The 13,124-nt window shown below is 62.2% G+C and overlaps 1 protein-coding gene across 3 annotated transcripts; it reads right to left on the bottom strand.

The window, feature by feature from the left end:
* Positions 1–806: 806 nt before the first annotated feature.
* Positions 807–11,571, bottom strand: NHERF2 (NHERF family PDZ scaffold protein 2). Of its 3 annotated transcripts, XM_063099058.1 has the most exons (7): positions 11,265–11,571; positions 8,727–8,927; positions 3,575–3,754; positions 2,801–2,954; positions 2,682–2,725; positions 2,050–2,112; positions 807–1,813 (listed from the first exon to the last, which is right to left on the bottom strand). In XM_063099058.1, exons 1-7 carry the CDS (start codon positions 11,475–11,477, stop codon positions 1,655–1,657), a joined length of 1,014 nt encoding a protein of 337 aa, XP_062955128.1. In that variant the 5' UTR covers positions 11,478–11,571; the 3' UTR covers positions 807–1,654. The 3 variants fall into 3 exon arrangements, with proteins under 3 accessions (XP_062955128.1, XP_062955129.1, XP_062955130.1); XM_063099059.1 differs by lacking the exons at positions 8,727–8,927; positions 11,265–11,571 and adding an exon at positions 6,178–6,467; XM_063099060.1 differs by lacking the exons at positions 8,727–8,927; positions 11,265–11,571 and adding an exon at positions 5,706–5,807.
* Between the last annotated feature and the right edge of the window lie 1,553 nt (positions 11,572–13,124).

Below are 13,124 nucleotides of genomic sequence, written 5' to 3'. Positions count from 1 at the left end.
TCTGGCCCACTTCTATCCCTGGGGGAGGGAGATCTGGGAAGCGTGTACTCCCAGGCTTGCGTGCGTCTGGAGCAGGGCTGCCTGGGAGGCCGGGATGGGGATGTGACAATCTGCGCTGTGTACTCAGGGAGGGAGGGGAGAGTGGGTGTGCATGAACCCGGGAGGGAGGGAATGGTGAGCACCAGCTGCAGCCAGCTGCTGGGAAAGCCACTGCCCCCACGCACCCCATCCACCCACTGGGAGCAGGCCAGCAGCTTCTCAGCCCACATCTGACCTCCAGTTCCTGAATTTGTGCACCTGAGAGCCCCATCTTTGTGGGGCCCCACCCCCATGTTTACAGAATCACCTGGCTTCAAAAGGGACCCCCAGACCCAGGCTAGGCACCGCAAGGCACAAGGCTTGATCTCTGGGTAGCTTCTGAAGCTGCACCAAATAGAGGGTAGCCCATGGGGGTATCAGGGGCCCAGGTGGCTTCATAGGGGAGGTGAAGGTGGGAGGTGGGCCTTGCCAGGCAAAGTGGTAGGCAAGGGCCCCAGAACATGCCACAGAGGGTGGGAGAGGACAAGGCTTGGCGGTGTAGGGTCCCAACAGGGCTGGAGTGGGAAGGGGGAGAGGGAGCAGAGATGAGAGCAGACAGATGCAGGTGGGGGGCCAAGAAATGAGACCCAGTTTTCAGCAGCTGAGACTCAGGGGAGGGGGCTGCCAGCTACTGCCTCCCTGCCCCAACCACGGCTCCCTGAGAAGGGGCCTCCTTCTCCCACTCCCCCACCCCTGGCTGAAGGCTCAGAGAAGACAGAGGCCCAAGGTCACAGACAAGGCCTGTTTATTCAGAGGGCGCACACGCGCTATGGCTTACGAGGCAGACAGCAGTGCCGGTCAGTTTGGGGGTTCAGGGCACAGGAGGAAAGGGTGGTCAGCAGGGTCTCCGTGAGGCAGGTGCAAGGCAGGGTCAGCTTAGAAGCCGGGTGCCTCCTGGGCCTGCTCTCATGCCCTACACTCCCAGGCCCTGGCAGGGCAAGGGGCAGCATGGGGTAGCTGGGCAGGGAGCTAGGGGTGTGGGTCTGGCCTAGTGATACCCACACCGGGAGGGGTGGGGAGCAGCTCCTACAGCCACATCTGGCCTCCCAGTCTTACCCTGAAGCCCCCCACGAGCACAGCCTGGGGGCCCCAGCTCTCTCTGTCCCCTGGAAGTCCCTAGGACTCCCCCTCAGGATGGCTGCTGTGGAGGGGGTGGGGGAGGAAATGGTTTGCAGAGAAAGGTTTGTTTTATTGCAATTATTTAGAGAGCGCGTCCCAAGGGGGTGGGGGAGGGGAGCTCTGGTATGAAGTGGAAACATGTGGAGCTGGAGATCTTTTTGGAAAAAAAGCGAAAACACAAATTCCTTTCAGTCAGCAGGCCCGGGGCAGGCAGCACAGGCCCTCACCCCGCGGCCCGTGGCTCTGCCCAACGCCTCTCTCTCCGTCTCTCTCCCATCTTGCTGTGACATGCCCCCGGCACCAAGCGGGTGGCGGGCAGGACAGGAGCTCACTGGGGCATGGGTGGGTTTCCGAGTGGTATTGGAACGACCCTCCAGTCCACTGAGGCTTGGGGAGCTCTGGGCGGCCCAAGCCCGCGCAGAGGCAGCCAGGGGTCCAGGATCGGGCAGGAAGGGGCTCAGAAGTTGCTGAAGATCTCACGCTTGCGGTTCCAGTCCATCTGCGGCGCCCGCTTGTTGACCCGTGTGGCTCGAGCTTTCTCCTTAGCCTCGGCCGCGGTGGGGCTCAAGTGGAGGCCACTCTCCTGGAAGGGGTCTCGCTTCCAGCCATTGCCATCCTGGGGGTGGGCAAGGTGCCCAGAGTAAGCCCCAGACCATGGCCCCAGACAGTGACCCTTCCCAGGGAATGCCCACTGGAGGCCACCTGGTAGGGCTGGGGCAGCAGGCTCAGGAGGGCTTCCTGGATGTGGTGGCCCCACTGCCCAGGCTGATGCCTCCACAGACAGCCACACCCAAGGCCTCAGGCACCTCTGTGTGTGAGCACAGCAGTGGGGGCAGGAGGAAACCCAGTTACCTCGGCATCCTTGTCCGAGCCGGGCAGGTCACTTCGGGATGAGCATGCTGAACCACCATTGAGCTGGGAAACCGAGGGCAAGCTGTGACTTCAGGATCCCCATCTGGAGAGCCGCTGGGGCACACACAGACGCGCGCACGCACACGTGCATGCACACGCATACACATCTGCACATGCACATGCGCACACGCCACAGCTTCAACCACTCAGCAGGCACCTGGCCTCTGCTACACCCCAGGTCCCGCTGGGCACATGCTGGGCACAGTGAACAGGCAGGTGTCCTGGCCCTGGCCAGCTTACGACACAGATGGGGTGACTGGGTGCAGGAACCACCCATGTGCCACCTGGGGTAAACTGAGAGCTGGCCTCCTGAGGTGGGGACTGAAGGATGGCTCGTTAGCCAGGTAGTGCCAGGGAGAGGAACACAGGGCAGCAGTCCTGGGACCCATGGCTGGGGTGTGCTGCTGACCCAGACAGGGTACACACAGGCATTAAAGCTGGGGCAGTGGGGCCAGAGGTGCGTCTCACAGCTGCGCCTACTCAAGAGCAGGGATCTCCAGGGGGAGGGGGACCTCCATCAGGCCTGAGGACCCCCAGAGGTGCCCCTGTGGTCCCCTGGGCCTTCCTCTCACCTGGATAGGACTGGTCCCGTTGGTGACAGGTGATGGCAGTGGACCTGTGGGGACAGTGTGTCAGTGGCTGCCCCAGCCCCCACACTGCACCACCCCTGTGCCTGGGGGCAGCAGCCCACCTTCCACGTGCTCCACGGTGGGTGTGACCTGCAGCCGCTTGAAGTGCTCGTCCGTCTCAGGGTCCACCACGAGCAGCCGCGCCTCATTGTCTCTCGCCTTGATGCTGGCAACAACCTCAGCATGGCGCAATCCCTCCACATTCTGCCCATTCACCTGCCACCACCAGCACAGGGTCAGCACTGCCGAGGGGCCCAGCCAGCACCCCATGTCCTCCCACGCCACCCAGCAGGTGTGGCATCAAATATTCATCAACGCTGCCACCAGCCAAGGCAGCAAGACAAGTGCCAGCTCAGGTTCCCTGCACTCCCTCCTCCCAGCATGGCCCAGGGACCCAACACGGACACACGCACAGGGACATGCAAACACACAAGCAGGGACACGCAGACACACGGGGCACAGACACACAGGGACAGACACACATGGGGATGCACAGACACAGACACACATGAGGACATGCAGACATGGGGACACGGACACACAGACACACGGATACACAAACACACATGGGGATGCACAGATAGACATATGCACAGGAACATGCAGACGTGCATGGGGACACATAAACACACAGAGACACACAGACACACATGGGGATGCACAGATATGCATGGGGACACACGGACACATGAGGCCACGCAGACACGGGTATGCGGGCATAGATACACACTGGGACATGCAGACACACAGACACACACTAGGACAGGGACACACACAGGAACGCGGTCACACACACAGGGCGCCCAGCACCCCTGAAGCCTTGGCATGTGGGGCACCTCAATGAGCCGGTCCTGGGCACGGAGGCCAGAACTGGCAGCAGGTGAGCCCGGGTCCACAGAGCGGATGTACTGGCCAGGCCGGGACTTGTCACTGTGCAGGTTGAAGCCATAGCCCTGGGGTCCTTTTCGCAGGTGGCAGAGCCGAGGGCGCAGCTCCCGTGGGGGCCCATTGACATCCTGCATGCACAGGAGACGCAGGATCAGGCTCTGGCTCCAGCCTCCCACCCCCAGAGGCTGCGTACCGCTGGAGAGCTGGACCCCAGCCCCAAGTTCCGTATTGTGCTCCTCCACCTGGCAGTGGCGGGCCCAGGTCTCGTTGACAAATACTCTGTGTGCCCCATGCCCCAGGGCTTGGTGAGGCTGCCTGTGAGGGAACTTTAGCTGTGGAATCTTGGGCAAAGCCTCAGTTTCCAAACCTGAAGATGTCTTCTGGTGGGACCCACTGCCTTATGGGGTGTTGGGAGAACTCACTTGGCTCAAGGACAGCACTGTGGACTGCCAGGGTTTTTGGCAGAGGCCAGGCGGGAAGGCTGTCCCTGCAGGCACCCCCTCCCTGGTGTGGGGCTGGCACTCCTAGGCCAGAGGTTTTGTGTTCTCTCCAATGCCTCCACGAGGCTGGCAGTGTTTGCTTCCACATTCCAGCACACTGCAGCCACCCCTGCACCCGCCCCCATCGGGCCCAGAGAGAAGGGGCTGGGGCCAAGAGAGGGGGCCAAGGATGGGGCCTGCCCACCTCTCTGCCCAGACTCAGAAGGCCACCTGGTGCCCCAAGGAACCCCCACCACCACCCTACCTCCCTTTACCTCTGGCATCCTGCTGTAGGGCTCTTAGGCCAGTGGGCCGTGCAGGCAGGGACCACGCCCGAGACCCCCACCCAGCCAAGGGCCTGGGCAGTGACCACGGCAGTGGCCAGTGGCCACTGTGCTCAATTAAACATGGGCGGGTGGCTGGATTGAGCAGGCAGGTGGCAGCTCAGGTTTCCAGGGAGCGCTCAGGGCTCCAGGGCATGTGCAGGTGAGTGTGCGGGCCAGGGGTGCTCACCAGAGCCCCTCCCTTACCTGCCACCTCCCCAGGTGTCACTAAGGGACCACAGGCCAGGTTAGGGTCATGCAGCCCTGACCACCCACTGACCCCTCCAGCAGCCTTTAGCATGGCCCCCACCTGGCCCCCACTACACCAGGACTTCCAGGACCCCACTGCATAGACTCGTCCCCTCTCCCAGACACACCTGGAGGTACAGGTGTGGGACTCTGAGACAGGCCTTGACACCTCCCCATGGACACAGGTCACAGCACAGCCCCTGAGGCTGGCTGGCTGGGGACAGCAGCTCTCAGGGGAGGGAGGGAAGCAGGCCAGAGCCGGGCATGGACACAGCCCAGGTCTCAAAGGCACATCACGAGGTCACAGAGACAAAATGTCCAAACACAGACTCACAAGCACGCTACATGGACGCAGACAGCCACCCATACATATGCCTGTGGTGCCGGCCCCTGCAGCCTCTTCCCACGCCCTCAGCAGTGGCAGGGGGGTCTCTCAAGGCCCCCAAATGGGAAGCAGGATTTGGGGGGGCATCCGGGGCCACGAGGCCAGGCGGAGGTCACATCCGTGTTCTTGGGGCCATTCTGGCTATTCCCCTGCGTCCATCCAGAAGGGCCACCTCTCACCTCATGCCAAGAGGTTCCTGCTAGTGTCTCGCCTAAACCCCCCTTGCTGTAAGCAGGGTCGGGGGGGTACCAAATGGCACTAGACCCCCAAGAGGAAGGGCCAAGTGCAGGGACGGCATGGGGCACATCCCCGCACTCCTCCTCCAACCTGGCTCGTGCACACTTCCTGCCGCCTCCTGCCATGCCCTCCAGCTCCCACGGCTCCCAGCTGGACAGCCTGTGGCAAAGCCGGGCAAGCCCCGTCCCCAGCCATGCCTGCAACCAGACGAAGAGGCTGGCATGGGGGTGCCCCGGGAGCTGGGCTGTGTCCCCCCAGATGGTGACTCACCAGTCCTGGCAGAGAAAGGCCCCCATTGTTGCTCGGCGTCCGCTCATACCAAGCTCCCCCGAGTGCCCTCTTCCTACCCTGGGGGCTAAGCCGGCGGCTGGGGTCCTCAGCCCCATTCTGCCCCACCTCACCTGACCTGCACAAAGCCCCAGGATGGGCTCCGTGGAGGGGCTCCTGGGGCCAGGGCCAGGGCGGATGGCGCGGCGCTCCCCAGGTGGGCCATGAGCATCGGGACGGAGATGGCAGGCAGTGGAGTGGCCTGAGCTCCCACTTATCTACCTCCCACTGTGGCCCAGGCTCCCTGGGGATGGGTGGGGACAGGGGGACTGAGTCACTTTGGGGAGCAGGGTGGTGACTGCACCCCCTCCCCTGCTGAGGCTCCAGCCTGGCGTCCCCCCACCCAGCTGGGTTTCCGTCCCAAGAAAGGAAGGAAGGAAACCGCTGGGAGGCCCTGCCCTACACCAGGACCCAGGACTGGGGAGACAGGGAGGCAGGGTGGGGACCCCAGCCCCAGAACAGAAGACAGTCCCACCGTGGCTCACAGGGTGGGGTGGGGAGCAGGAGCAGGGGAGCCCCAAAAGCCTTCTTGCAGGCACTGCATCCCATACCATGTAGTCACCCCACTCACTCTCAGCCCCTGAGGCTCTCCAGACGGGGTGGCGGCATGGACTGGGGGAAAAGGGGCAGAGCGCCCAGAGCTGTACCGCTTCCAAGGCCCTGGCGCAGATAGCTGCCCCATCTCTGTCTGGGGGATGTCCTCTGTCGTCACTGCTAGGATCAGCTGTACTGCAGTTGCAGCCACTCCAGCTGGTGTAGCCTGGGGCTGAGTCACCGCTGACTATGCCCTCACGGCCCCCAAAGGGAGGGGCCAACCCCATCAGTGTCCTCCTCTGTCCCACCTCCTCTATCCCCACCCGCGGGACAGAGGACACTGGGACCCAGAGAGGGTGAGAGTGGCCCTTACCTCCCACAGGGCACCCAGGAGTGGACCTTCTCTATCCTGCACCAAAGCAAAACCCCATACATCCGCCCCAGGTCTCCTGTTGCCCTGCCACCACTGCCCCCATCACAGCACCCCTCTTCAGGGTAAGCTCTGCCCTCCAGGTCCCCAACAGACCTAAGCGCTCCCTGCACCCAGCCTGTAATGGGTGGTACCTGAGCCTGGTTTCTGGAGGTCACAGGAGGTCCAGCTCCTCCTCCCAATGCTGTGAGCTCAGCTAATTAAACTTCAGGTCTCTGGCTGGTGGGAAGGAGAGGGGGAGACCGGGTCCCTTGGGCCTCCTCTGACCTCCTCGAGTCCCTGTCCCCAGCCCAGCCCCACCTACAGAGGTACCTGGCAGTTGGGGCCTTCTTTGTTTCTCTAAAAATACACCCAGAGGAAGCCCCCTCCTAGGGTTTCCTGCAGCCCCCAGAGCCTGAAATAGCAGAGGGGGAAGGTCCCACCCAAGGACAGGGTGCCTCAGCTACCCCACCCTTCAGATAAGACCCGAGGGCGGATTTTTCCACAGGAAGGTGAACTCTGTAGTTTGTGTCTAAATCAATGGACAAACGCCTTGGGGGGGCAGGAGAGCTTCCTCCCTCCTCGCAGGGAGGGGGTGCCCTGGAAAGAGGGAGGCTCCAACCCTCAACCTGAGGGAAGGGGAGCCCAGGACGAGCCTGCGTCCTGCAGTGCCCACCAGCCATCAGTCCAGGGCTCCTTTGAAAGACATCCAACCAGCAGAAGACCTAGGGCGAAATCCAGACTTGAGGGCTCAGCGCTCATGGCCCTGATCGCCCCCATGGCCTGCCCTGGAGTCCCAGAGAATGAAAAGTGTCCCATAAGTTCCCAGGCCCAAGGCTTTGCCCAGGCTGGGCTTCCCATCGAGAATGCCATCTCCCAGCCAAGACAGGCCCCACAGGGCCCAGCTCACAGACACAGACAGCTTGAGTGGGAAACATCTGAGGAAGGGAAAAGGTAGATGTCAAGGTCCCTGGCACTCCCAGAAACTCCAAAACTGACACCTCCACCGCTGCTAGGCCAGTGGTTCTCAAAGTCGGATCCAGGGGACTCCTGGATTTGAATCCCCTAAAGAGTTTTTGGGTTTTTTTTTTTTTTGGCAGCTGGCTAGTAAGGGGATCCAAACCCTTGACCTTGGTGTTATGACATCACGCTCTAACCAACTGAGCTAACCGGTAAGCCCTCCTAAAGGGATTTCTCTGGAAAAAAAAGTAAAACAAAAGGGAGAGGCATGAGAGACAATAACATCAAGGTTTCCAAGCGTGCAGGACAAAGAGCCTCAGGCTCTTCCTCTTGGCCATGCACGCTGGGGGCCACCTCCCAGGCCGGATACCTGGAAGGAGGTGGGACAAGCTCTCCCCAGTTCTCTTGGGCTGGAGGCAGGGAGGACCAGAGAAGGTGCTAACGAGTAAGGGCCCAGGAGGTTCAACAAGTGGAAACCCCTGTGCCCTCCCTCTTCTCTGGGGGGAGGAGTGGGCTCCCCCAGAAGCATCTTGTGAGGGCCCCCAGGACCTAGCAGCATGAGGGGCAACCAGGCTGCTCACACGGAGCAAACCAGCACACAGCAGTTACCAGACCCCCAACATGGACCTTGTCCCCATGCGTGCCCCAGCTCCACCCAGGCTGTGCCCCATTTCAGAATGTCTCCTCAGTTCCCCCAACACCACGGCCCTCTCCAAGGCCTTCCCAGCACACACAGACTCCTCAGACAGACAAAGTGAGCTACAGACAGACACCCAACACAGGCACAGAACTGGGCACACTCAGTCCTGGACTGTTCCAGTAACTCCTCCCAGGGCTACTCAGCCACTAGGCCAGGCAGGGATGGGGTTGGGGGGGACAGCTTGTTATAGTGATCGCTCCCTAAGCCAGGTGGCTCCTTAGTGTCATAAGGAAGAGGGACAGAGACAGGGGGCCAGGGCCAGGCTGCCCTGACCCCACCGAGTTTAGAACACAGGCTGAGGACAGAGAGAGTAGCCCCAAGTGACCAGGAGAGCAGTCACCAGGAGCAAAGACAGTGGTCACTGAGGCAGAGAAGGGGCCCAAAAGGCAGAAGAGCCGGAGACTTCTGGAGGTGACTGAAGGCAAAGATAGTCACCAAGAGGCCAAGATGGTGGCTGGGGAGGGCCAGGGTGGCCCCGTGGGCAGAGCCCACCATACCTTCTGGCCAGGGTCAGAGCTGACACTGCCTGCACATGCCCAGTCCAGCTTGGGCTCCCAGGGGTCGTGGGCAGGCGGAAGCCCTCGCTGGGCCATCTCCTCGGTGCAGGTCAACTGCCGCCGGCGCAGCTCCTCATCCGTCTCCTTGTCCACCACCAGCAGCTGAGTCTGCCCTTCCACAGCCTTGATCCTCTGCACCACCTGGGATGGGCAGGAGGCAGGAGCGGGTCAGCAGCCATCACTTGGGGCGGCACATGGATGGTGGCACCACTCTGGGCTGGCCCAGGCTCACGGGCAGGCGCTGGTCCACCAGGGGTGGGCGGCTGGACCGAGAGGCCTGCAGGCCCCGCCCCCCACCCCCAGTGTCCACAGCTCCCTCCCTCCTGTCCCAGGGCTCCCAACATGGGGGCCCAGGCTGTGAGGACTTCAGGATCTTCTCCAGGGAGGGCCAGGAAGGGGCTGCAGGGTAAGGCCAGCTGGGTGAGTCAGTCTGTCTGGAAGTGACAGAGATGGTGCATGGCTGAGCTTGGAGTTTTCAGTCTGTGTGTGCATGTGTGTGTGCGTGTGTGTGTTCGTGTACATCCATCTGTTTCAGAGTCTGTCTCTCAGTCTGGATTTGAGCGAGAGAGGTGTCTCCCTGGTCCCAGTTCGGGCGGGTCTGTGCCTGCTTCTGTCTTTCTTGGGGTGCTGTGTGGGAATCTAAACCTTTGCCTCTAGGCCTTCCATTTGCTCCACACTATGGCCACAGACCTGTTCCTGCAGGGCCTGCGGAGAGGTGAACACCTGGGTTCCACTCAGGCAGCCACACACATCCAGGCAGCTGGAATCAGTCCCCGCGGGTGAGGGGGAGGGGACAGGTCCACCTGTGGGACAGGTGTGGCCTTCTGGCTATCTGTGTGCCTGTGTGGGTGCCTGTGAAGTGTCCAGAGCACCTGGCAGCCATGGAGTGTGCGTGATGCCAGTGTGCGTGGCAGGGAGGAGGGCATCGTGGTAGGAAGGGCAACAACCCCACCCCCACCCCAGCCTGGGAGAGCGGTTGGGGTCCCCACCCATTGTTCTGCTCAACAGATGTTGTCAACAGATAGAAGGGTCTGGAACAAGCCCACCTTCGCCCTGGCCACCCTCTGTTCCTCCTCTCTCCCCATGACCGAGAGAGCGGCAGGAGGATCCCAGCACCCTGCTGCTTCCTGACTGTGTGGCCTGGACAAGGCATCCACTATCTGCAAACTTCAGTGTCCTCATGTGTAACATGAGGGTCACAACTGCACCTCCTGGGGCAGTGAGGAGGGCCCGACATAGCTCTGTGAGTGATGTTCTTAGAGACTAGCACCCCAGAGGCCTTGGATAAACAGGTGCTCTTGGGGCGAGAGTGGGTCCCAGCTCTGCCAGCCATTCCCCAGGCCTCAGGCCAAGCCCTCCGGCCCCCCACCCTTCTTCAGCAAACAGTCTTATCCAGTTGATACTCCGATAGAAGACAGATCACAGCACACACATGGATAGACAGGGACCCTGGGACAGAAATACGAGTTCAGCTCTTGGCCCAACCAAGAACCAATTTGCTCATCTCTAGGCCTCAGGATTGGCCACATAGACAGGTCATGGACCTGCTGGTTCTGTGAGAGGACACAGAGGACCCAGAGCAGAAGGGGTGGAGGGAGGCTGGACCCCAGCTAGGGTGTGATATGAGTCCCTGGCCAGTGGGAGATAGACACCCTAAGAGGTCAGAATGTGCAGAGAAGAGACCCTGCCCTCCTTCCCGCCTTCTCTCCAGCTGCAGGAGGCAGAGGGCTGCCATCAGTGACCCCTGTGAATCCAGGCAGCCCCTGAGGAGGGGGGTGTCTCTGGAGCTAAGGAATGTGCTGCCACCCAACCCAGACACACCCAGCTGGAATGCACACTAGTACAGCAGCCTGCAGACACACACTAGCGAGTACACATGGCCAGGTGTGAGGACACAGGCCTGGACATGTGTGCATGCACACACACAGAGAGTCCAGCTCACACACGTCCAGGCATTCAGACCTGTCCACACACACGCAGGCAAGCAGACCTGTATGTTCACATTCACAGTCCAGCACGCGTGCACACGCACACACACAGAGCCCAGCTCACACACACGTCCAGGCATTCAAACCTGTCCCCCCCACACACACACATATGTGTTCTTACTGTGACCATTCCCTGGGTACACACAGCAGTTGTGTGCACACATGGGTGATCCCAGAGGGACCTGCACACTCCCACACACCCAGTTGTGTGCACACGCACCCAGAGAAAAGCACTCGGGTCCCCACTTGCACGCAGATGCTCCAAGGTGTCGACACCCCCCCCCCACACGGCACACTGAGGCCAAAGTGAGACCAGAGAGCCAGGGCCAAGGGCCGGAGGGACCGCAGTGCGGGCCCCTCCCTGCCAGGACGCCACCCCCCCCCAGCTCCCCCCGCGGCGCAGGACTGAGCTTCCTGCGGGGAGGCCGGGAAGGAGGTGCGCGGTCGCTGCTCCCGGCCACGTCCCCCACCTCTCCACGCGGGCCCCCACCTGGTGGTGCGTCTCGCCCTCTACGTTGACGCCGTTGACCTCGACCAGGCGGTCCCCGGCGCGCAGCGCGGCCGCCTCGGCGGGGGAGCCGGGCTCCACGCGCCGGACGAACTGGCCGCGGCGGCCCTTCTCGCCGTGCAGGTGGAAGCCGTAACCCTGCTCGCCGCGCACCAGGCGGCACAGACGGGGCCGCGGCGGCTCGGGGGTGGCCATGGCGTCCTGCCCGCCCGCCCAGGGCTGGCGGCGGAGCGCGAGGCGCGGAGCGGCGGAGGCGCTGGGAACCCGGCGGCGGCTCCGCTCGGCTCCCGTCGCCTGGGGCTCCGGCTCGGGCTCGAGCTGCGGCACCGCCCCCGCGCCCGCCCCTTCCCCGCCCCCGCCGCCCCCGCCCCGGGCCCAAGCCCTCCCGGCCAGGTCCCTGCCCCCGCGCCCCGCCAGCCCGCGGGGGCCACCGGGGGAAGCTAAGGGGCCAGGGGACCTCCGAGTCACCGGAACCACTCCGTCCCGCCCCCACTCTGAGCAGCCACCTTGGCGCCAGCGCTTTTGCCTTCTGGTCCAGGAACATTTATTGGACACCTACTGTTTGCGCTGCACCGAGGCAAGCTCCTGAGGTGGGGGACAGATTGGAGAAAGGGCCCCCAGGTGAGGGACACCGCACAAGAACAAGAGGGTAAGAACAAGTCCACAGCCCTTCCACCCTCCCTGGAAGCCCTCCCCACATATCTGGATCCCTCCTGCAGCCAGAGCTGCCCTGGCCTGGTGCAGGGTCCAGGATGGTCCAGGAGGTGAAAAGAGGGCTTTAAAAGTGACCCACCACTCGCTGGGAGTGTTTGTGCTATCTGTGTTGTGTGTGTGTGTGTTCATTAAACATTCTGCCCCCGCATTCCCTCCCTTTGCTGGGGCCCCTCACTTGTGTCCCAGCCTACCCCAGGCTGCAGTCCGTGTGACTGCAGTCACAGGCAGAGACAAGGGTGGGGGAAGAATGTGAGTGTCTGGTTGAGACTTGACGGTCTTTGCTACCCTCCTGACCCGGGGGTGAACTGCTCTGAGGTCTTTCGCATCTGAGCTCTGGGTTGCACTCAGCACTCACAGGAACTGCTCCACATTAAGCAGGCCCCTACAGGTCCTCCCGCCCCTGCCCCCAGCCTCCCAAGTCCCCCAGCCTCTACCTCCCCAAGCATGAGGGTCCCCCACCCCCAACTGAACAATAATAATCACCATAGGGAATCATTTATGCTCCGCCATGCGTCTCTGAGTGTGTCTTACCTGGAACAACCTCAGAGGGCCCAGACCCTTTTATAGATGGGGAAACTGAAGTCTGGAGAGGGAAGAGAACCTCACAAGATTCCCCAGCTCTGCTTGGGCACAGGGTCCGAGTCCACACTCTTCCCCATAGAGCTCTTTCTCCGTCTCAGATACAGGAAGACAGCTGAGTCCCAGGCTTGCCCTCAGTCTGCCCCTCCCCAACACACATACCTGGTTCCCAGGGGTCAGGCACAGCCAGCCCAGACAATTCTCCATGAGGGCAGGGAAGCGGGATGGGCTCAGTCCTGCCTCTGCTTCTCCTCTCTCCAGTGCCCTTGGCCTGGGCTTCCCAGCCACCGCCCAAGTGCAGGGCCTGCCTCTAGGCAGTCTCCTGGGCTGTGGCCCCCTGGGTGCCCACACCCCAACAGCAGCCCCTAAAAGCCACTTAGGCTGAGGCTGCATGACTGCTCCCCCACCCCCACCTCTGCAATTGCTGGCTGAGCTTCCATGGCTCTGGCCCGGCTAGCACTTCATCGGTCTGTCTGCCCGTCCAGAGGCTGCCTGTCTGGCCTGCAACTAGCTTCCCTGGCCCCAGCCTGGTGCTGTTGCCCTTGGAGA

The sequence above is a fragment of the Cynocephalus volans genome, chromosome 6 (genome assembly GCF_027409185.1).
Source record: "Cynocephalus volans isolate mCynVol1 chromosome 6, mCynVol1.pri, whole genome shotgun sequence".
NCBI classification, from domain to species: Eukaryota; Metazoa; Chordata; class Mammalia; order Dermoptera; family Cynocephalidae; genus Cynocephalus; species Cynocephalus volans.
The sequence above is the reverse complement of the archived record's forward strand: the minus strand, read 5'-3'. Positions and strand labels throughout refer to the sequence as shown.

Coding starts and splice junctions, on each gene's coding strand:
- NHERF2 (XM_063099058.1), bottom strand. CDS start 11,477: ATGGCCACCCCCGAGCCGCCGCGGCCCCGTCTGTGCCGCCTGGTGCGC. Junction 3,755..8,726: donor GCTCTGACCCTGGCCAGAAG/GTATGGTGGGCT, acceptor CTGTGCATGCAG/GATGTCAATGGGCCCCCACG. Junction 2,955..3,574: donor CCCAGGACCGGCTCATTGAG/GTGCCCCACATG, acceptor TGGTGGTGGCAG/GTGAATGGGCAGAATGTGGA.